This window comes from Falco biarmicus, chromosome Z, assembly GCF_023638135.1.
Source record: "Falco biarmicus isolate bFalBia1 chromosome Z, bFalBia1.pri, whole genome shotgun sequence".
Taxonomy (NCBI): Eukaryota; Metazoa; Chordata; class Aves; order Falconiformes; family Falconidae; genus Falco; species Falco biarmicus.
The window spans coordinates 12,243,135-12,266,679 of record NC_079311.1 but is presented as its reverse complement, the minus strand read 5'-3'; the positions used below and the strand labels follow the sequence as shown (position 1 = coordinate 12,266,679).

The 23,545-nt window shown below is 39.9% G+C and overlaps 1 protein-coding gene across 1 annotated transcript; it reads left to right on the top strand.

Moving 5' to 3' along the window:
• The first annotated feature begins 1,625 nt into the window (after window positions 1-1,625).
• Window positions 1,626-23,253, top strand: SMC2 (structural maintenance of chromosomes 2). The gene is made up of 25 exons (XM_056323683.1): window positions 1,626-1,637; window positions 2,377-2,605; window positions 3,485-3,634; window positions 4,350-4,472; window positions 5,385-5,423; window positions 5,630-5,740; window positions 5,908-5,952; window positions 6,460-6,693; window positions 7,395-7,544; window positions 8,239-8,472; window positions 9,324-9,483; window positions 11,353-11,470; window positions 12,301-12,439; window positions 12,673-12,792; window positions 13,114-13,318; window positions 13,862-13,997; window positions 15,021-15,145; window positions 15,970-16,163; window positions 16,455-16,598; window positions 16,852-17,046; window positions 17,591-17,791; window positions 18,626-18,742; window positions 20,147-20,307; window positions 21,154-21,301; window positions 22,262-23,253. Exons 2-25 carry the CDS (start codon window positions 2,438-2,440, stop codon window positions 22,421-22,423), a joined length of 3,579 nt encoding a protein of 1,192 aa, XP_056179658.1. The 5' UTR covers window positions 1,626-1,637; window positions 2,377-2,437; the 3' UTR covers window positions 22,424-23,253.
• Window positions 23,254-23,545: the final 292 nt, after the last annotated feature.

The window sequence follows — 23,545 nt, the reverse complement described above, 5'->3', positions numbered from 1 at the left end:
TAAAATAGCACATCTTACCATTTTGCCAAAGGAAGCACCCAATTTTTGGGGCCTATGAGGTCAAAGCTATGACATAACCACTTAAGAAAGGATGAAATTACTCTCTCTTTCATGTCACATGCAAATAAGAGAACATACACTACTATAGCAGATAGTCTCACATCTGAAGCGTGTGGTGGTGTTTTTTGTTTTTTTTTTAATTTTCAATTTTCTTCTTTCAGGCTGCAGTTAGCCCGCATGGAAAAGGGGTAGCTGCAGCAGGTACAGCACTGACTACTCAGCTGCCAGCTCCATCAGCCACAAAATGAGAATCATTTCAGCCCTTTGAAGGGCAAACCGGTGCCATCTGCAGCGTAATCCAAGCAGCCACCTCTCACAGAAACTCATCAGGAGCTCGCCCTCAGGCAAGAAACATGTAAGCATGTTTGCCAGAGACTGCACATTTTTTGCCAATGAAAAATGATTCAAAAATAATTTGGGAAGATTTTCAATTCCCCAAATAAAAAGTGGCATTTAGTGGTGGCTGTATAGTTACGTGACATCAGTGTAATTGTTCCCCATACTTGGAACACGAATTTTCTCACTATGTGTCTCAGTAATGAACAGCTAACGGGACACCATCACGTGCTATTCCATCCTGGCTACAGAACCCCCAGCATTAGTGCTGTCACATTAGTCGCTTCAACAGACCAAGCTGCACGCAACGTAACTTCTGAAGTGTAAGAAATTCCCTATAATGCAGGAGCGCAGCCTGAATTACTTCAAAGGATTAAAATCACCTCAGACTATAGGCCAGGTAGTTCAGTGCAGCGAGTTTTACAGCAGCTCCCCAGATCTCGGGAGGTAACACGTCCAGCTGACAGGCCAGCACTGCCCTCCTGTAGGATCCCTGCCCGCTCTCACAGCGGTTACAGCCGCTTCAGGAGCGGGCGAGGGCACCCACCGAGCGGCTGTCCCCCCCCCGGCCGGCGCAGCTTCTTCCCGTGACATGCCCTCGCAGGTTCTGAACCGGTACGCTGTTGTGCTCGAATCAAACACCTCTGTAAAACACAGCAAGATAGCTGAACCGCCGCAGAGAGTTTTGAGGATGGGGGGAGCTGAAGTCCAAAACTGCACTTGCTTAATTTTAAGGTAATTTAAGGGCGGTACAAAGACGCGCCCCGCCGTGGCCTGGAGTTAGCGCTCAAACTCCTCTGCGCCGCGCGTAACCCCACGCTACCGCCCAGGCGCCTCTTCACCCGCTCTGACCGCGGGGGCCGCGGCCTCACAGCTGCGGCTCCGCCCCCGCCCCTCACGAAACCGACACCCGCCGTTTCCCCGACGGCCACAACCCCGCCCCCGCCGGGCGCGGCTGGAGAGGCCTTTCCACACCCGCCTGGCCCGGGCGTGCGCACTGTGCGTCCCGCCCGCGGAGCCGCCCTGCGGCCACGCTCAGGCCCCGCCTGCCGCGGATGGGGGGAGGCCCCCGCCCCTGCCCTCCCTCGGTGGGAGGGGCGCGCCGGGCGGCCGGGGGCGGGCGGGGCGGGGTAGCCGCGATCAGGCGCCGCCTCCTCTAACGGTCGCCGCCTTTTGGCGCCGAAATTAAACCGGCGCGGGCGGCTGTGAGCGGCTGTGAGTGGCGCGGGCGGCTGTGAGCGGTGAGGGGGGGGGGGGGGGTCCCGCCGAGGAGGGGGGGGGGGTCCCGCCGAGGAGGGGGGGGGGGTCCCGCCGAGGAGGGGGGGGGGGTCCCGCCGAGGAGGGGGGGGGGGTCCCGCCGAGGGGGGGGGGGGTCCCGCCGAGGTGGGGGGGGGGGGGTCCCGCCGGCGGTAGAGGCGGCTTGGCAGGGGCTCCCGCGGGGCTGTGGGGAGTCACGTCGCCATCGGCGACAGCAGCGGGGCAGGCGCCGTAGCGGCGGGGGCTGGGGGAGGGGGGTGTGGGGGAGGGGCTGTGCTGACGGCGCTCCAGAGCGGAGGCTGTCGGTTTCCGGGGCTTCAGCCCCCCGGCGCGGCGGGGCCGAGCCGGTGGCAGTGCTGCAGGCTGGAGGGAGGGGTTCCCCCCTGCCCGGTGCCGGGAGAGCCTGGCCTTTCCCTGCCTCTCGCGGGCTGATGGGCGGACGGCCAGCTCTGCGAGGAGCCAGGGTTATGCCACAGCCATCGTGGAAGTGTTGTGATGAGCGTTGTGTGAAGTCACGTCGCTTAAAAATGCTGAAGGGCAGGTTATTGTTGGGGTGCTTCCTGAATCCGGGGTCTGCTTGGAATGTGCCGTTTATAAAGGCATAGTATTTTTGTTATAAAAGGCATGTGTTCTTTCAGCTTTTCTCACACATTGAGCTGTTTGTTTGGCATGATATGATTCGTTTGCAGCTGCTCTTTTTCTCCTTTTCTTCGAAATATCCAGATACCTTTGCTCATACTCATTGGAGGGATACTTTGCCTGGTCGCCTGGGAACACACAGAAGATGTACATCAAGAAAATTGTTCTTGAAGGATTTAAGTCATATGCTCAGAGGACAGAAATTCCTGACTTTGACCCATTATTCAATGCCATTACTGGCTTGAATGGCAGTGGCAAGTCCAACATCTTGGACTCAATCTGTTTCCTCTTGGGTATCAGCAGTCTGTCACAGGTAAAGAGAAGGGAGCGTTTAAGAAAGGGCTGTCTTGTGTCAGCAATGTTTCATCTTACTCTGTTGAGTAATTGCCACTGGAAGACCTGAAGTGGTGTTTCTGTCCAAAAAAAAGAAAAAAGAAAAAAAAGGTTTTATTTATTTGGATTTTCATTATGTGAGACCTTTTCTGTCATTCTTGCTCATTCTTACATTAAGATTGAATTACAGTTTCTGCAATATACTACAGTAGCTCAAAGTATACAGCTTAAGTGGGTATTTTTAGTTTAATGTTTAAAAGGCAGCAGTCTCAACTGAAGATATTTTGCAGCTAAAGGCACTAACTTGTTTATTTGTAGCAAACTTTTTCACTTCTGAATTGGTTCTTAACATTTGGCCAACTGCTTCATCACAAAAAAAGAAAAAGCTGGTTTTCATGCAATACCTGCTATTTGAAAGATGATACATCTGCTTTACTTTTAGGAAAAAATTGTGGGCTTTGATGTTAATTTGAATCTGTCTTCAGGCGATTATTTTTTTTTTTATCCACCCCACCTCCCAGTTGTAGACAAATCCAGCAAACCTCCAAGAAACACTTTCTGATTAATTTCCCTGTGAACTGCATTATGAATAGTACATGCATTATGAATAATAAATGTTCTTGGTTTTTTTTCTTTTAAACATCAGGTTTTGACAGGAATCTCGTACAGAAGCTCACTAAAACTACAGATTTTGCCAGTGGTTTTACAGCACTAGCACCATACAGGTCCCATATGTCAGTCTTAAATTGGCAGCTAGATTTGCATTTTTTTAATTAATTTCTCCAAAACCTACAGTAGTGCACTGAACCGGTGTAATTAATTGTTTTAAAAAAAATATTTGCCTGTTCTGTGGATTTAGGTGCGTGCTTCCAACTTACAAGACCTAGTTTATAAAAATGGGCAAGCTGGAGTTACTAAAGCAACTGTGTCTGTTACCTTTGATAATTCTGACAAGCAACTGAGTCCACTGGGATTTGAAGCTAATGATGAAATCATCGTCACTAGGCAGGTGAGTCTTAAGTATCTGTATTGCTTAGTACCCTATTTTTACCACGCTCAGCAGAGTGACTTTTCAAGATTTAAAAAACCCGTAGTTTTTAAAGTCCCTGAGTTTTTGCAGTTAAGGCAGTGCTTCTACGATGAAGTTAGTAATGCGAACTATAAAAGTAGATCCAGTGTACTAGATAATATTCACCTGATTTCCCATGTAATTCCGATTTTTTTTTTTTGTTGAATGTATTATGTCAGTAATGTTTTCTGTGGACTTGCACAGAAACAATAATGAAATAATGTTTCTAAAGCAAGTTCCAATTTTCTGTTTCATGGCTTTTTCTTCTGCTTTAATATTTCCCTCTTAATATCTGAACTGTGTGTTAAATTTGGTCTCCAAGAACAAAAGAGCCTTTATATTTCTGATTTTCCGATGAAGATGTCTCACGATTTTTTTTTTTTTAAAAAAAAGTGAAAACTTGCGGACTTTGGAAATTTTCTTGTCCATATTGCCCTCGGTGATTGATCTTTCATGTTTGAGTTAGATACTTTAAATGTCTTCAGTCTCACAAGATCTGTTTGGATGTTCTGTATAGTAGGTGTATATGTGTGTATGCAAAGATAGAATATATGGGATTTGCTCCAATTTTGTATCCTGTTACAGTTTATATTCTCATAATGCCAAGTAATGTTCAAATCACTTGCAGTTTCTTCCATTTCTTTTCCTCCTTCAGATTGCCGTTGGTGGTAGAAATAAGTATCTTATCAATGGTGTGAATGCTACCAACACTCGTGTGCAAGATCTCTTCTGTTCTGTTGGACTTAATGTTAACAACCCTCACTTCCTCATTATGCAGGTATTGTGCGCATCCTTATACAATTCAAAAGGAATAGAAGTTGTGTTAAGTTTGAGGTGGGTAGATGGTGGAAGATCATTTAATTTCCTAATCGGAGAAAAGCAACTTCTTATCAAGTAAAAATCAAATGTCTGAAGTAGTTAAGGTTTCATAGTTAGACTCTAAAACATGTGTCTTGTAGCACAAGATGTTGTGTAGCCCTTATGTAGCAAGCTTTTTCTGAAACATGGTCTAATTTTATTTTCCTCTTTTGTCTCTGTAAGAAAGGTCTTGCATTTATTATTATGCTAAAAAGGCAGATTTTCTTTTCTAATATGTGTGTTCCGTGTCAGGCAATTTTATATATTAAGTTGACATACCTGCCGCCTTAAGCCACGGTTAAAAAAGAGAGAACTGACCGGCTGAAAAGACCCTTATCAACATCAACACAGGGAACAGACAATTCCTGAAATATTTGCAAGGAATGATAAAACAGAGCAGGATTACTGTCTCCAGTGGAACTGTCCCAACTTGGGGAGGGGGTGGGGGAAGGCAGGGAAGGGCAATTTTGTGCCTTTTCTGCTTCCTATTCCTTACATATGAGCTAACTTTCCAAAAAGCCAGTTTATGATTAATTCAACATCAGCAACTCAGTAAGACTCTAGAAGAAAACATGTATGTTACTCCTTTAAGATGTAATCAGGAATGTGGATGATAAGCCATTTCAAACATGCTGAGTGAGGTGACTTGTTTGAACTTCCAAGAGCAAAACAGCTGAGTAAACCAGATTATCCTTGAAGGCGGAAAAAAACCCTCATATTTGAACTTATTAATGCATAAAAATGAGTGGGGTTTTTTGTTTGGTGTTGACTTTTTTTTATTACTATTGCATGGTACACAGACATGATTCTTGTTTTATCTTGCTGTCACCAGGGTCGAATTACCAAAGTTTTAAATATGAAGCCACCAGAGGTAAGGAAGTTGTGGGAGTTTTTTGTATCAAGTTTTACGGATTCATTTTGAGTGACAGGTATCAATACTTTCGGGGTGGGGCAGGACACACAGACACACACACAAAAAAAGTGTCAGAGGGGGATGAGATGTTCAGCTCAGTTCTGAGTTGAACCTATCTAACATAAGAAGAAACGTCAAATTTTTGTTGCGTTGCTGTATTTCAGATTTTAGCTATGATTGAAGAAGCAGCTGGTACTAGGATGTATGAATCCAAGAAAATAGGTGTCCAGAAAACCATAATGAAGAAGGAAGCCAAACTGAAAGATATTGAAACGGTACTGTGTTGAAAGTATACTGTCTTTATTTATTGAAGTTAACTGAATAACTAGTGTAGTTTTTAACTTGTAGAATATTTAATTTCTGCACCTAGAAGTAGGTATTCATGCTTAGACATATGAGAGTTTTGCAAATTGGAATATAAATGTTTTGTTTTGTGTTTCAGGTCTTAAATGAGGAGATCACTCCAACTTTAGAGAGACTGAAAGAGGTATGGAAAAAGTTGAAGAGTGGTAGGGCCCTTAAAGTACTAAAAAATACTTTCAGCTACTTTGAACCAGTATATGGTGGCTAAAACAACAGCGTGTTTTCAAGCTTTATAGAATCTTTTAAGAAAGATAAAATTTTTCTTCTGTCCAAATACAGATGAAGTGACATTCAGGACTTCCAGGAAGTCCTAGAGGGTGATGTAGGGAAAAGCAAGAAAACAAGAGAACTAGGTAAAACTAGAAGATAAAAACGTATATTCGTTCTTAAAAAACCCCCTTGTGCCAAGTGGTATTTCTGCTGTACAATCAATTGTATGAGTAGTGTTTTATGTAAGATTTTCCTAAGCAGGCCTGCAGTGTACAATACTGAATATTGTAACATGGATAATCCTTACTCTTATCTAAAATAATAATGTTAGTAGAAGTACTCTATGAGATTTCTGTAACAGTCCTGTTTAATATTATTTTTCCATGAATATTTAGAGATTTTTTTATTGTTGCCTTTTCAGGACCGAACAGCATATCTAGAATACCAAAAAGTAGTACGAGCATTAGATCATTTAAGCCGCCTCTGTATAGCTTATGAGTTTGTTCTGGCTGAAAAGACAAAGACAGCCTCTGCTGAATTATTAAAGGAAATGAAGGGTAATATAGAGAAGCTTTGTGAATCAGTGGCTGAAAATGAAGAGAAGATAAGACAACTTAATGAAGAAATAGTGGGGATGGAAAAGAAAAGGGATGAGGTAAGTGAGAACAGTGTTGTGCTTTTCTGAATATCTGGCTACAAGGAGTTAGATGAGAAGTGAATTAATTTTATATAAAATATACCCTTGAATTTTTATCTTCTTCTGGTGTGTTGTTTAGATTATACACTGTTGTCATTCTTAGCTGTTGACTAAAAGACATCCATTTAAAGTTTTGTCTGAAATTGTTTACTTCCACTTGCTGTAGATGAGTAATAACTGAAGAATAGAAACTCTTTGCCTTCGTGTTTCCACTCTGTATTCAATGGTAAATTTTACCGAAGATTTTTTTTTTTCCTCCTTTTTTGTTGATGTATCAAAGAAACACACTTCAAGTGGAAAGTGCTTGTTCAACAAAAATCGGTACTGACTGATTTTTGGACACAGTAAGTTTGATATTTGGATGCAGTAAAATTGGTTAGATACAGGATGGCCCGTAGGGTGTTTGGATGCCTAATGTAGCTTTTGTGCAGGGACAGTGTCCCATGGTATGGAATGGTGTGGGTCTTCAAAATAACTCAACACCACTACTGGATAATGGAGGGAAAAGATGTTCTGACCTGTTTGCATTGGAGTCTTAACTGCCCACTTGGTCAGCTATTTATCTTCTCTACATACAGCTGTGAACAGAAGATGAAATATTGCAAATATTTCTACTAATTTCTTAGGCTAAATTAAATTTCCTTTATTTCTGATTGTAGGAAGTTGGTGGTAGGCTCTCTTCACTGGAAGATGCTCTTTCAAAAATTCAAAAAGTTGATACTAAAGCACAAAGTGCCCTTGATGTCAAGAAGCAAAACTTAAAAGTTGAAGAGATTAAGTACAAAGAGTTGATAAAAAGTTTGGAGGAGGTAAGAGCTCTGTATATGATTTTCTTTAATTCAGATTGAGGGGGACAACTTTTTTCTTACCTATTACGATAAGAGAAATCCTATGATTGGCAAGAATTACATCAGGAAAGCAGAAACAAATGGTAAGGGCATTATTTGTTTTGTGCAGCATAGGTAGTAGCATCACATTTGTTTCTAATGTAAAGCATGTACAAAGAAAGTGCAACTCTTCACAGCTGCCAACCTTCCATTAAGCTCAGGAGAGATCCCTGTAGCTTCAAAAGGATTATGCTCGCTGGACATGGGGTATTCTTTAATTTTGAGAAATTTCTACATTGCCTATTTCTGACGGTTGATGGGTTTTTTTTTTTATGCAAGAGGGTGAGAATGAATATCCGAAAGAACTGAAGAATACCTTCTATATATTAGGAAGAAAGAGCTATGTCTCCTAGTTCTTGGGCTGTTGTCATCTCTTCCTTTATTTTGTCTTTCTGTAGATCTTCACTGCGCTCATGGGGCAAGTACACACTTGAAAGCATGCAAAGACAAATTATAAGATAACAAAATCTGACAAAGGGTCATAGAAATTTAGGTGATGAAACTAGTCACAGCTCCTTATCTAACTGGCATGAATGCAAAGTTGATGGGATGGATGGGACTCAGGTTCTTTCCCCTCCCCCCCCCCCCCCCCCCCCCCCGATTTGTTTTGCTGAAGGAGTCTGAAGTACTAGTGTCAAAGGAGAAAGCGGTAAAGGAGGTACAGAAAGCACTAAATACTCTACAGGAAGCAAGTGAAAAAGATGCAGACGCTCTAGCTGCAGCACAACTGCATTTTAATGCAGTGTCTGCTGGCTTGTCCAGCAGTGACAGTGGTGAAGAAGCTACTCTTGCTGGGCAGATGATAACCTGCAAAAATGAAATCAGCAAAGCAGCAACAGAGGCTAAACAGGTAAGAATAAAAGCTCTGCCTGTCTTAGACCAGTCTTCCTGCTTCTTTTGAGAGTTGTCTGAAAACCAAATGACACGCACAAAGGTCAGTGAAAAGATGTGCAGAATTATCTCTACAAGTTATTTTACAAGTTAGCTTATACATTAAGGTGGCTCTTTGATGAAATAAGTCATTAGAAATAATAAAATCCTTGCATAAATAGGGAAAACCTGTAACACCACTGAGGAAGTACAGAAACTGACATTTGAGACGTAAAGTAGGACTCGCAGTACTGAAGTGACTGACAGTCTTGGGTAGGAATAAATTAAGACTGCTTTCGGTCATGTGCATTCATGCTATAGATATTTCTACGGTAAAACTTAATGGAATCACAACAAAGATGCCTGATACTGTAAATGGAAAGTTCAGAAGAAACTATTCTCTCCTCAGTTAAATTGTGTGCTAGTCACATAACTGAAACAGACACCACTTCTTTTGTCTTAAGATAAGAAACCTCTGCTGAGGTAGTTTTTACAGTGGAATTTAAATTTTCAGAGTTGAAAAGTCCACCTTGCTTGTCTCGTTAAGGAAAAAATCTTTTGGGGAAAATAACAAGGGCAGCTGTGTCCCACCTTATTTTTACCTTGTTTCTCCTCTGACTCTCTTCTTGTGCTAACATGACTTACCATATCCAAATACGTGATTTATGTTTTTATTTCCAAAACACCTGTGCCCTTACCTTCAAAATGCAAGGCTGCTTTTTGGCATTTCTGCAACCAGTGGAAACATGATATTAATGTAAGTGTTCTAAATCCACACCTGCAAGGATCTCTTTGAAGATCTTTGATTCCGTGTTTTCTTACTCCTTACAGGCTCAAATGAAGTTGAATTATGCATGCCAAGAATTAAAGACAAAACAAGCTAAAGTTAAAAAGATGGACGAAGGCTACAAGAAAGACCAAGAAGCGTTTGAAGCTGTCAAAAAAACAAAAGAAGTACTAGAGGACCAAATGAAGAAGCTGAACTATGAAGGTCTGTACAGACTTCTGGTACATACTTTTGGGGGAATCTGAAGAGGAATATAGAAGTGTGGTGGATTGACCCCAGCTAGAGGACAGGTAGACCAAAACTGTTTTATTGCTCCCCTCCTCAGCTGTACAGGGGAGAGAAAATATAACCAAAGGCTGGTGGGTTGAGATGAGGACAGGTTGATCACTCAGCAATTACTGTCACAGGCAAAATGGACTACTCGATTTGGGGAAATTAATTTAATTTATTACCAATCCTATCAGAGTAGGATAATGAGAAATAAACCCAAATCTTAAAAACACTTTCCTCTGACCTATCCCTTCTTCCTGGGCTCAGCTTTGCTCCCGATTTTCTCTGCCTCCTCCCCCCCACATGGTGCAGGGGGACAGGGAATGGGGGCTGCGGTCAGTCCCTCACACGCCATCGCTGCCACTCCTTCTTCCCCAGGGGAGGCTCCTCACACTCTGCCCCTGCTCCAGCCTGGGGTTCCTCCCATGGGAGACAGTCTTCCACAAGCTTCTCCAGCGTGGGTCCTGCCCATGAGCTGGGGTCACAAGTCCTAGCCAGGAGCCTCACAGGCTTCCCCCAGGTCACAGCCTTCTACAGGGCATATTCACCCTGCTCTGGTGTGGGGCCTTCCATGGGCTGCAGGTGGATGGCTATCCACCTCCGTGTAAACCTCCATGGGCAGGCTGAGGGGCACAGCCTGCCTCACCACGGGCCTCACCACAGGCTTCACCATGGGCTGCAGGGAAACCTGTGCTGTGGTGCCTGGGGCACCTCCTGCCCCTCCTTCTGCACTGACCTGAGTGTCTGCAGAGTTGTTGCTTTCACATATTCTCACTCCTCTTTCCCAGATGCTTTTGTGCAGCAGTTTCTACCCCTTCAGGTTATCACAGAAGCACTGTCAGCACTTCTGATGGACTCAGCCTCAGCCAGCTGTGGGCCAGCTGGTACTGTTTCTGTCAGACACAGAAGCAACGGAAAATAAAAAGATAGTCTCTGCTTCTGATCAGCAGCTGATGTCCAGACACTTCTGCGAAGTAGGGCCTCAGTATGCGTAGCAGCTGTTCTGGAAGAAAAATGCCTTAATAATGAATGCTCCCTCCCCTCTTCCTCTCTCTTAACTTGTATTGTTATGCACACCTTCATATGGTATGGACTATTGTTTGGGTCAACTGTCCTGGCTATGTCCCCTCCCGACCTCTTGCCCAGCCCCAGCCTACTGCCCTTTGGAGCCAGGGTTGGAGAGACAGCTCTGATGCTGCGGGAGCACTGCTTGGTGTAGTCAGAACACTGGAGTGTTACCACCATCTTTCTACTAGAAGTACAAAGCACAGCATTATGAGGGCTGCTGGGGGGAACGTAAATTCCATCCTAGCCAGACTAAACACAAGAAGGAACTGAAAAACCAAGTATGCTGCTTTCATACACAAAGACATTTCTCTAGTTATAATAATAGTTTTTTGCAAAGTTTAGGCCAAATGCTTTAAAGTTTGTTGGCAAATTTAAATTTGATCTAAAACGTGGATGGAAAAGGTGACTAACCTGCCTATTCATTCATGGTTTTCTCTACCTTAAAGCACTTCTTAAAGTTCATTTCTCATTCCAGGTAACATTTGTTGCAGAAGCTATCAAAACTGTAAATTGATATTCCAGAATGACATTCAGAAGCACATTAGACTTTAAACTCTCTCTTTGGCATATTTGGTATTGTGATGCCATTATTTTGTCTAAACTGGAAATTTACAAAGAATTTTAGAAAGTGTTAAAGTATTCTCTACATCTATGTAGATACAGTGTAGCGTACCAGTTTTTAAGCTAATAGGTTTCTGTGCCCTGGGTATTTGCTGCTTGTGCTCAACTGTTCAGAAGAGAAAGAAGAAGCCCTTTTAGCAGAGAAAGTGGCATTGACTCGTGACATCAGCCGACTGAGAGAACACCATGAAAGCTTAATCGCAAAGTTTCCTCATCTACAGTTTGAATACAAGTAAGATCTCGGTGTCATCCTGAAAGACACTTCAAAGTGCTTTTTGGGGCATTTTATTTGGCTTATGGGACTTGCAGGATAATTCCAGCAATTGCTTAGCTGTTGCTTTCCTTTTAGTACCAGTGAATAATGACTATCTTAACTTGATGCAGTTGAAGGGGGGAGTGGGGCAGGGAAGTCAGGAAATGCTACTTGATTTAATGGGCAGCAGGGAAAGTGATACAGTCGTTCTTAAGTGACAGACATAAAAATCACTGGAATTTAAAAGTTTTGTATGATGGTGTTTGCAACTTCAGTAGCTGAAACCAAACAGAATAGAATAGAACCCAAATAGTAGAATCCAAAGGCCTAAACTGCAAAAATGCATAATCACTACTTTTCAGAGTCCTGCCTGAGGACTGTGAGTAGACTTGTGCTGTGGAGGTCAGCATTGTATCTGTTCCTGCCAATCAAATATATATACATACATACATATATATATATCCCTATATGTATTTGCTTACATAATAATCGGTCTGAACATATTCCTATAACTGTGCTAATAATAGAACCTGCAGTTAAAATAATTTTAAAATTGCGTGAACAAATTGTACCAAAATCAGAAGTGCCATATGTTTAATGTACCATATGTTTCTTTGTAACTGATATTTTATTGGGAGGTTTCTTGCCCTGAAGTACTTAATCTAATGATTTTCTGTGGGTTTTTTCCTGATAGAATTTAGAATGTCTTACACCTGTATAATAAGCAGTATGATTTATTAAATATAACTTTTTTTAAGATGTGTGGGACAGAAACAAATGTGATTATCATAACTTAAATTTATTTTAAGGCATCCAGAAAAAAATTGGAATGTGAATTCTGTGAAAGGCCCTGTTGTGCACCTTTTTACTGTGAAAGATCTATCCAAAGCAAAAGCCCTGGAAGCGGTGGCTGGAGGGAAACTCTATCAGATTGTTGTGGACACAGAGGTATATTTATTACTTCAGTACAGAGATTCAGTACAGATTGTGTGATTCAGGGTTAGCCAGCATGTGAATTCTTACTGAATTCTGTAAGAAGTGGTTGGGGCCCATGCATGTGTTTGAATTAGAGTAAGTGTCGTGCATATGTAGTGGCAACGATAGAGTCCTCTTGCAATGCCCTATTGCCTTACTTGACCTGAAGAGGTAACTGATTCTGTATACTTTGTCTCTCATTTGAGGTTACTGGCAAAAAGCTTTTAGAAAAGGGTGCACTAAAGTGTCGATCCACCATCATTCCACTGAACAAAATTTCAGCCAGGTGTGTTAAAGAAGAGAAAATCAAGTTGGCCGAAACCTTGGTATGTAAATAAATATACTGTTTACAATCTTTTGTTTGTGTACCTTTTTAGTTTTGTTTCTTTACTAAAAACATGAGCTTCTTAATGGTAGTACTGGTAAGAATTTCTAAAGGCTTTGAGGATTTCTTGATTTTTATTTTTTTCCTTTGTATCCTTTCAGCTACATGATGTTTCAATGGATATTCATTATTCCATTTTTAACTGAAATGCCTTTAAAATGTGATGATGTTTTTAGAAAGTTTTTATCAAGAGAAGACAGAAATTCAAGTTGAAAATTCTTACACCTTAAGGGATACTAATTGCATTTCATTTGATTTCTAGGCTGGTCATGGTAACGTGTATTTAGCCCTTTATCTGATTGAATATGAATCTGAACTGCAGAAAGCAATGGAGTATGTCTTTGGAACAACACTGGTCTGTAATAACATGGAAAATGCTAAGAGAGTGACCTTTGACAAAAGGATAATGATGAGAAGTATTACATTTGATGGAGACGTGTTTGACCCCCAGGGCACTCTGCGTGGAGGCAATTGCTGGTTTTATTTCTAGAATAATACTGTGTGTCTGTTGATTTGTTTACTTCTCTGCATGTTTTTCATAAAAACGAAGGTAACCTTTTTGTTTAGACTCGTAGTGAGGCTAATATCTCTTTGAGCAAAGATTTGTTGGTCTTGAGCTGAAGTAAGATTTGATTAGACTAAAAAAATGAATGGCAAACTATTTGCGTGAAGTAGTTTAGATTTTAAATACTTAAATCCTATTTGGCTACGTAATTCTCCTGGAAGAAGTGCTTTGAATTCAGGTACTTTTTGAAGTAATTCATGATTAGTTTCAGGTAACTGCATAAATTATGAAGTTAGTTGATTTCACAAGAAATGCACAGTCAGTCTGCAGAATTAAATACTTTAGCAGAGGAGGTAGTCTTTTTCCATTGAGAACTTAAGCTGCCTTTCTGTGCAAACAAATTTTTCTGCATCATTATTAACATTTAGAATATGCTGTTTGCCAGTGGTGTATCCACTAGTCTACTTCCAATTAGCTTGACTTGACTTTTTTTTTCACTGAACAGGTGGGTGCTTACAGTTTACATCAGTGTTGTCTAACCTTCAAGAAATGAAAAATGTTGCAGCAAAACTCAAGGAAAAGGAATCTGAACTTGGGACTGTAGAGGATGAGCTGGCAAGGTTGAAGAAGGTTGCTGAAAAGTAAGGTTTGCCTTACAAAATGTCTGTAACTTCTCTTACATGACTGAATAACTGTAATACAAAGGTTTTATTGGAGGGCGTAGGGCCTGTTGAGAATGTAATATGCAGAAAATTATTCTCTTCCTCTCTATTCCCCCGCCCCCCCCCACCAACAAAAAAACCCAGTTTAATTTGTAAGTACAGCAGTCAACAAAATTCAGTTTTTAGATAATACATGCAAGAAAACTTGTTTTTGGATACGACAGGGGGAAAAAAAAAAGGCATACAATGATGTCTACTTGAAATCACTTAAGTTTTCCAAAGTTTCATGAAGTCTGCTGAAGAATGAATCTGTGCCAGCCGTATTTTGTAACTCCCCATACAAAATTTCGGTTTGTGATAGTTCTTATTTTTCTCCCAAGAAAACACAAAGATACGAAAGGGGAGTATCTGAGTGATACTGTAAGTAATTTTAAGTTTATTTGATTTTCAGCTACCTAATTACTGAAGATCTTATTAAAAGACGGAATATAAAAATACGTTTAGTCAGGTCTATAAAAATCCCATAAAGAGACAGTGTTATGTAGCATGCTACCTACCACCTGGATTTATTTTTCAGATTGTTTTGAGTCATAATAGACTTCCACAAATATGACCAAAAGGAAGAAACGAGTTTTACCTTTAGGTATTTTTTTCTTTAATCATTCAGCCTAGCATTTGCCATGCTGCTGGTTCCAAAAAAATACAAGCTCTGAATTGTTGCCAAATTCCATGTGTTGCATTTGTTTGGTTTTGACATATTGTATTAGGGCTATGTAACCAGGAGTTACATATATAATAACTTAGATACCTACAAACTTCACAATTACTATTTAAGAAATTGTATCGGGCTTTCTTGCGTTTAAGCTCATTTGACTTACAGTTGTCACTGTTTCTGTCATTAGAAGGGGAATGTAAGTATTTATCTGCTCACTTTTCTATCTACTTATGTCAACTTTGAAACTGAAGTGCTGGGTACTTTTCATATCATTACTGTCTTCAAAGGTACCGGCAATTGAAACAGCAGTGGGAGATGAAGTCTGAGGAAGCAGAGCTGCTGAAAACAAAGCTTCATCAAAGTGCTTATCACAAACAAGAGGAGGAGCTGCTTGCCTTGAAGAAAACCATTGGTGACAAATGTGTTCCTTATCTTTTAATTGCAAAATAATTGTTGAGAATGAACTGGGTATTTAGCTGTTTGAGTAGCAGAATCCTTGCTTAAGAAAAAAACATTTTTTGCTTTGAAAATACTGTGTCTATATTTTGGAACATGTAACAAAATACAGAATCACAGTAGACTTGCATAAGGTTGGTCATTCCCTTGTAGTAAAGGTTATATCCTTAGGTGTTTGATATACTTTACAACAAAAGGAAAAACAGCTTTGCCAGGGAAGTTTTAAAATGGGTTTGATCCCATATTTGAATAATCTTTACTTTTTTTTCCAAGCCATCTGTTTCTGTATGTATTTAAGGTTAGCAATATTGTTTGTGTAACTAAAAGTATTGGAAAGAAGTACTGTTCACATAGCTAAGGAAAACTGTAAAAGGAAGCAAATTAAGCAGTAAGTAAAACACCTAAAGAAAAGAGGGGCAGACGTGATGCATGTGTAGACATAGTATTCTAGGGATGAGGTGATAGCTTATGAGGTAGCAATCTGATTAATTACTTCTTGATCATGTGGTTTGGCATATACTTGCCCCTGTCAAAAAAAAGAAAAAAGGCTTGTTTTTATTAATTTTAATGACTGGTTGTCTGTTTGGTGCCCTACCAATAATTGGTAACAACACATACTGTCTTAGGCTAATCACTGAAATAGCTGTCTTCAACTGAAATAAATCCATCTTCACCGCTAACAGAAAGAAACGGTTGTACATTTGCTAGATACTGGAGTTTATTATGTAAATTTAAAGATAAGAACTACGCTCAATCTCAGTACTGTACTTCTTGATTCAGTGGAGTGTGAAGAGACATTAAAGAAAACTGAAGAGAGCCAAAAGAAAGCAGAAGATAAATATAAGGTATTAGAGAATAAAATGAAAAATGCAAAAGCGGAATGTGAAAAAGAACTAAAAAATGCCCAGCAGAAACTAGACGGTGCAAAGAAAAAGGCAGAGGCTTCAAGCAAAAAAATGAAAGAAAAGCAGCAGGTAAAACTTAATCTTTACTGCAACCACTTTTGACATTGAGAAAATTGCCAACAATCAGAAAGTTTGATTCTTCTTGAAGTTTTAATACTGTCAGGTTTGGAACTTAATTATATTTATTCCATCCTGACATCTGACATAGAAATTGCTGATGCTTCTTTTTTTTTTTTTTGTGAGATTGCCCCCTTGCTGAAGAATGGGTACTGTTAATATTCTACAGCATTTACTATGTTACACTGAATCTTAATTCTTTCCAGTTAAATACAACTAATAAATTTGGAAACATCTCTCTAGGAAGTTGAAGCTCTAGTTCTGGAAATTGAAGAGCTAAAACAAGAACAGGCCTCCTATAAACAACAGATAGCAGCTGCAGATAAAGCAATCCAGTCCTACCACGAGGAAGTTAATGCTATGGCAGCTGAGGTATCCAAGATAAAGGTAAAAATGAACACTGTGTTTGATTATCTATTTTGATGTTACTGAATTAGAGCTTTAGGGGATCATGTCTTATAATGTGTGTGTTGTTGGATTGTCTTACTAGCACTCAATTGTGTCTAGCCTGGGTAGTTATTTTTTGGGTTTGTTACCACATGTGAATTTTTTTCTCCTTCCTTTCTGTGTCCTTCTAACAACTGTCTTAACACCAGCCTTTAAAAGAAGCTAATAAATGGCTGTTGGATTTGCTTTTCAGGAATCTCTAAAGAAATCGCAGGAGGAGCTGGCCAAGGAAAAGGAATTAATTGCGTTACAGGATGAAGCAATTAAAGCCAAGTCTGCAGAGAGAGCAAAATACACAGAACAACACAATGAATTACAGCTTAAGGCTAAAGCTTTAGAACACGACATCAGCAAACATCAACAAGAGGCTGCAGGTGCTGCTACCAAGGTATTTCGGAACTGTGCCTTTCCTTAATCTTGTGACCAAGAGTGGTCATTTCCCTTGCCACATGCAGAGGAAATAAGCCTTTTTATCTTAATAAGCACCGTCACATTTGCAGCTCTTGATGTGAAGAGTTTTATCCTAGGAAGAAGGGGTGGAAACTGTAAATTGTAAGACAGCTTATTTTATGGAATAATAGAGTAGATCACAGTGAGGAGGTGATCATTGAGAAGAACATTCTGACTGTATGGACAAATCAGATAACTAATTAAAGAAGCTAATCCCAAGATATAGGGACAGTGGCTTAGTCCAGATACAGAAGAGTGTGTTCCAAGGAAACATGATGGGTATATGTGAAAGCTTCCTTAAAATCCTGCTTCATCTATAGTGCTGGAAATCACATGAAGTATTTTAAAGGTATGCACCTGTGCAGTGTTGGGCTAGAAGAATTAATGTAATTTCAGGAGGTTGGTTGATAATTTTTTTTTAAATTCCTGTTTGAGAAGGTGAGTGGGGAGGAAAAAGCCTCAATGTATCTTCTTGTTTCCAGGTGACCAAAATGCTGAAAGAGCATGAGTGGATAGCTTCAGAGAAAACACTTTTTGGTCAGCCAAACACAGCCTATGACTTCAAAATTAACAATCCAAAAGCAGCAGGTCGGGAGATGCAGAAATTGCAGGCAAAGAAAGAGATGTTGGGAAGGAATGTGAACGTGAAAGCTATGACTATGCTTTCTGAGACAGAGGAAAGGGTAAACACTCCGTGGTTTAATGTATAAAGATTGGGCAGCTTGGGTATATGGTATTATGTATAACATAGCTTTGTCTTTTCATATGCTCTGTTTCTGAATATACTGAAAATAGAACTAAATCTTCATGAGATAGCAGGAAACCTTTTGTTAGGTCTTTTATGCTAATCTTATATCTTTCAACTAGTCACGTGTGCGTTAGTTTTCTAAGTTATGTGTAATCTTTACTTTGGATGATAAAAAGAATTAATTCCATTGTTCCCTACCCCAGTCCATCCTGAGTTAGCAGCAGCGTTAGGCAAGCTTTCTGGTATCCATTACAGTAGCTGAGAATTATATGCTTTATTAAAGGTTGCAGATCAGAACACTGTTCATCTTCAAGCATGATAGCTTGAAGGTGTTCCAGGGTTGTCTCAAATTCATCTGTATTTTGAGGCTATTCCAGGATTGTCTCAAAACTGTCCATTGAATGATGCTCCCAGCTTTTCTACTATTTTCATTAGAATTGGCTTGTTCTTCCTCTCAGCCTCCAGAAGCACCCTTTCTTCTGTGGAAAAGCAAATGAAACATGATTAACTTGAAATGGAAGTGCCACTTTTCAGAGTAATGTTGGTCTTCCCCCTTTGCTGATTGTTGAAAATCCTGATGCTTTAATTTGCAAATAATTTCCTAAAACTTAAGTCCTGTGTACAGCTAAATGAATTATTTGGATTTCAATCTTGCAGTTAATGGCTATTTCATAGTTAGAAAAAAGGTAAACAGTGAAACTGTTAAGATTGTGCTGAAATACATTTTGTGCCAAAATTCACTGAAACTGGTCTTTTCTCATTGCACCAGTACAATGACCTAATGAGGAAAAAAAGAATTGTAGAGAATGACAAGTTAAAAATTCTTGAAACTATTGAAGAGCTTGACCAGAAGAAAAATGAAGTTTTACAAATTGCTTGGGAAAAGGTATGTGACACTTGAAATCTGATCTTCACATTCTAGCAGAGGACCAGATTTAGATAGGATTACTGTTTTGTGTATTTCCATGGGGGGAAAAAAAAAAGCCTGTTTCCAGAACTGATCTCCCTTGTATTTAAATTACAAAACAACCATTTCATTTCTCCTATTTCATCTCACTTTTGAGAAAAAGATAGGAATTCTCTGAGAATTGTAAAGATGTAATCAAACCTGCAAAACTACTTTTATCATTACTTTCTAGTGACCACAAAAATTTAAAGAAGGTCAAGCTACTGGCATGCTGAAATCACTGTCTCTCACATGGAAGTTCAACAAAACAGTAATGCGGTGTATTTTGCTTTTTGTTTGCTTAAACTAGTGTTTGACCAGAGTTAAAATCTTCAGGTTCTGTGTAGCCCCATACAATGGGGGCTGTGGACCTGGGCTACTACTGTGCCTGTCACTGATGGGGTAGGTAATACTGGAATAGAGCAACAACTGATTAATGTTTCTGTTATCTAAGCACTCTGCCTTCTTGCTAATTCTCTCATATCGTGAGCTATAACAAAATTATAAAACTTTCCCTTTCTATACAGAAAGCCTGACACATTGTTTTCTGCTGTACCAGGAGAACTTGTACTTTTTGGCCTTTGAAAAGATCAGTGATATCTAAGATTAAATTGCTCACAAATGAAGTATCAGTTTTAATTATTACTGCCCATACCGAAGGTATCGCTGACAAAATGGTACCTTTCCATTGCAAAATCTTGTTTGGCAGAAATTAGTGAATTGTGTTTAAAAGCATCATGGGTGGTGGAGAAAGTGCGTTCTCGGATACAAAGTGCGTTCTCAGATACATTCTTTGACCTAGGAAACTACGCTGAGTTTACAAAGTTGCATCCCATCCAATACCTAGGTATTGTTTAAGTAATCATGGGAAGAAAAAGAGGGGGGAAGATGCTAGTGTGTGCCTTTTGCAAGGTGCTTATATACTTTCAATAGTTCTTTAATTGGGAGAAATCACAGTTTACCAGTTAATAAATCTGAGACGGGGCATAACCTTTTCCCTGGCTGATAGCATAAAAAAGCCTTCTAATATTTCTTCCATTTAATCCTTCTAAAATGCTTGGTATAAGGTGTTGCATATATATATACACACACACACGTGTATTGGTGTTGCTTTTTTTTTTCAGTACAGAGAGAATTCTGTACTAATTCCATATGCTAGTATTTTCTCACCGTCCTCTGCGTGTTAATCTTCAAGACATAAGAAGTCATGGGGTTAAACAGGGCAAGAAGTCTAGAGCATAGTGAAGCTTACCCCACTAAGTTTTTAGCTGTTTGTGCTCTTGATGCAAAGCATGCACATACTTTTTTTTTTTTTTTTTTTTTTTGTTGTGGTCTGACTTCTAGGTGAACAAAGACTTTGGTTCAATTTTCTCAATGCTTCTACCAGAAGCCAAAGCTATGCTAGTACCCTGTAAAACCCAGGATGTCTTGCATGGCCTGGAGTTCAGAGTTGCCTTAGGAAACACCTGGAAGGAAAACTTAACGGAGCTTAGCGGAGGACAAAGGTTGGTGAACTTTGTGTGGTTTTTTTTTTTTTGTTTTCCATTGCAGTTGTGTATGTAATATGTCTAGCTAATTATAGCTCAGAAAAGCAAAAAATTAGTATTTTCCATAGTCAAAGTGGGGACTTCTGTCTCCTTCCAACCTGACTTAATATTGAAAGCATTATTAATTCAGCTCAGCTCAAAGAAGCATCCAACTTAGAAAGAATGCGTTACTTGGCATACAATATTGTATGCCAAGATAGATTTTACTCCGGAGAAGTGAGAAAAAATTAAGTAATGAGAAAACTGCAGTTAACTCTAGGTAGTACTGTGGTACTGTTGAATAAAATGCTCCAGCATTTGAGTTGTAGTTTCAAAAACCTATGCAGACAGATTCTGCCACGGTGTCAAAGGAGTGTCACGGGGACAGTTCTCTTCTCCAGTGATTACAGCTGCTGTGTAGGGGATGTGCTTCTTTGCAACTGCTAAGGGAAAAATCTAACAACTTGAAGAACAGAAATGGAATTTAGGAAGAGGCGAGACGGAGAACTTTCACAAGGACAGAATGCTTCAAGAGCTGTACATTAAAAAACAGCATTAAAAAATTCAGAATTGAGAATAGGTAAAGCAACAGTGTGATTTTAAATATCACCACAAATCTAACCTGAATCTGATAAAAGAGAAGTAACATACGTCACTTCAGGCTTCGCATTTTGAAATCAGAAGCTGTAGCAGAAGCTGTCATTTTGTCTCTTCAGAACTCACAGCAGAAATCTGCTTTTGAGGGAGAATTTTGTTACTACCAAATTGTTTTCAAGTCAAAGTCTCTCAAACGAGGGCAAAACATAACTTTCTTCTCTGTATTAGATCATTGGTGGCTCTGTCCTTGATCTTATCCATGCTTCTCTTCAAACCTGCCCCAATTTACATCTTGGATGAAGTGGATGCAGCTCTTGATCTCTCTCATACTCAGAATATTGGCCAGATGCTTCATGCTCATTTCAGACGTTCCCAGGTATGAACTTGAAACTACTGTGATCATCTGTTTATACACTTTAGTTATTTTCAGAGGCAGTCTGCCACTGAGGAGTCTCAGCTGTCTGAGTACTTTATTCCAGAGTTGTCTGTTGTATGGCTAGGTTATTTAAACTGCAAGTTACACTGACGATGTGGAACTGTGAATCTTCTAAACATTGTGTTTTAATGTAAGCTGTTGCTGCAGTGGCTAAAAACTGTAACTTATATTATTTGTATTAATAGGGAAGAGTATCTGTGATGCAATCAATTTCAGGCATGACCCACACACTGTGATTTTTTTCTCCCACCCCCCCAAGTTCTGTAACCTGAGCCTTAAAAATACTTTAATTTTTGACCCTGTTGAAGTAAGCCAGGCACTAGTCAAAAGAATCTCTGGATCACTGTGGCCTGTGCATGAAGAAAATCTGTAGGAGTGAAGAAACTTAGTTTCTGTTTGGTGGTAGGACATGACCTTTCCAAATTAATGAGAGGAGGGGAACATTTGTTAAGCAGTACTGTAATATAATTTGAGCAGTATCTTTAGACTATGAAAGACCCTGAATCCTTACAGAATCCATAGCAACACTTCTTTTCCAGTGATGGATGCACCATGAACTGGTATTCTGCGTTGTGGCCTGTATCCCAGGCCAAAGCGCTGGGATATGGACAGACCCATACATCGCTAGCTGCAGAAAATGTCTCACATGTGGGTGTATGTTAACCTGCTTAGTACATTCTGTTGCTCTTCATCTAAAGTTTAGAATACTTTTTGAGGAGTTATCTGATTAATATCAAGATATTAGCTGAATAAAGTAAAAGGAATTCCCTTTTGAGAGCCTTTTCCAATATTATTTAAAGTCTTTATTTGGATGGCAGTATTTACTTTAATGCTATAAATGCTATATATACTTCAATAATGTATATATATAAATAATACTAAATTCTGCTTTGTTTTTAGTTTATTGTGGTGTCCTTGAAGGATGGAATGTTTAGCAATGCCAATGTCCTCTACAAGACCAAGTTTGTGGATGGTGTATCCACTGTCACAAGACACAGTCAGCTTAAAGAAAGAAAGAATGCATCTGTCCTTGAGAAAGCCCAGAAAGTACCTAAAGAGTGACAAAAGAGGGGCTGCAGAACCAGGAAAGTTACTCACTGGCCCTTCATGTGCAGCAACAGCTGCTTAAGTGTTCTCTGTCTTTCTGTCTGTAGCTAGGCCAGGAAGACACTCTTAATTCTTTTTTAGAAGTACTTTAAATCTTGAAATACTCTTTTATGTCTCAGCCTTTAGTTCACATCTGTATCTTACATCAGTGCTGTAAATTATAAAAATTCTAAAAATTAACTTGGGATTCTAAAAATTAATTCTCAGTATTTAGCAGCATCTCAACGTAAACCATCAGGTTGTGTTGTTTGCCTTTCTCACTTTTTCATTGAACAGCACCTACTCTGAATTAAGCACCATGTTGTATTTCTCAGTAATTTGATTTAATTATGTATTTTAAACATCAGAGGCAAGAGAATCTGTATTTCTATGACCATCTGTGCCTAAGGTCAGATAATGCTGATGTCTTTTTATAGTATGTATTTTTTTTTTATACTTAATTTCCCTTGTCTTCCTTAAGTAGTGAACCCAAACAACATAATGTTATCCTGCTGCCCTTGCTAGTGGAAACCTGTCTGCAGCAGAAAGCAAACTTTAGTCACGCTGCCCACATGGAGGATCTTCACTCACTGCAGCAACCTGCACTATGACAAAGGGATGCGGACCTACCACGAGCAGCAGCAAGGTTCTGTGTTTTGGGGGTGTATGGTGTGATAATGTTCACCTTTCCAGATGGCGGCCAACATGCACGAAGGAGGTATTCCCTCCTCCCCCCTGAGGCAATTTCAGAGATAAATGTAATTGAGGTTTGCGGTGGGAGGCAGGGAATGTGTCTGTCTGGAATAGTTTGGAAATGTTATGTTCTTAAATATCATTAAAGTAAATGTAAACTTTCAATCTCGTGGTCTCATCTTGCATATATATATATACACATGCATATATACATAATTGTATTCCATTTTCTGTATACATGTTCTGTAATTAACACTGCTGGGTTGCAAGAGACAAAGCTGTTGCTTAAAAGGCAACCTGACACAGTTCCTCCTAACCAGGTGTTGCAGTCCGCAGCACATGCATTCTGCCTGGACAGCTGATACCCACAGTTGGGATGGCCCAGTGCTCCACTTGAATACTGTA

What these genes read in the sequence shown, in the direction of transcription:
- SMC2 (XM_056323683.1), top strand. Translation starts at nt 2,438, where the DNA reads ATGTACATCAAGAAAATTGTTCTTGAAGGATTTAAGTCATATGCTCAG. An exon ending in CTTTAGAGAGACTGAAAGAG is followed by an intron (nt 5,953 to 6,459) that starts GTATGGAAAAAG and finishes TTGCCTTTTCAG; the next exon opens with GACCGAACAGCATATCTAGA. An exon ending in CAGCAACAGAGGCTAAACAG is followed by an intron (nt 8,473 to 9,323) that starts GTAAGAATAAAA and finishes TACTCCTTACAG; the next exon opens with GCTCAAATGAAGTTGAATTA.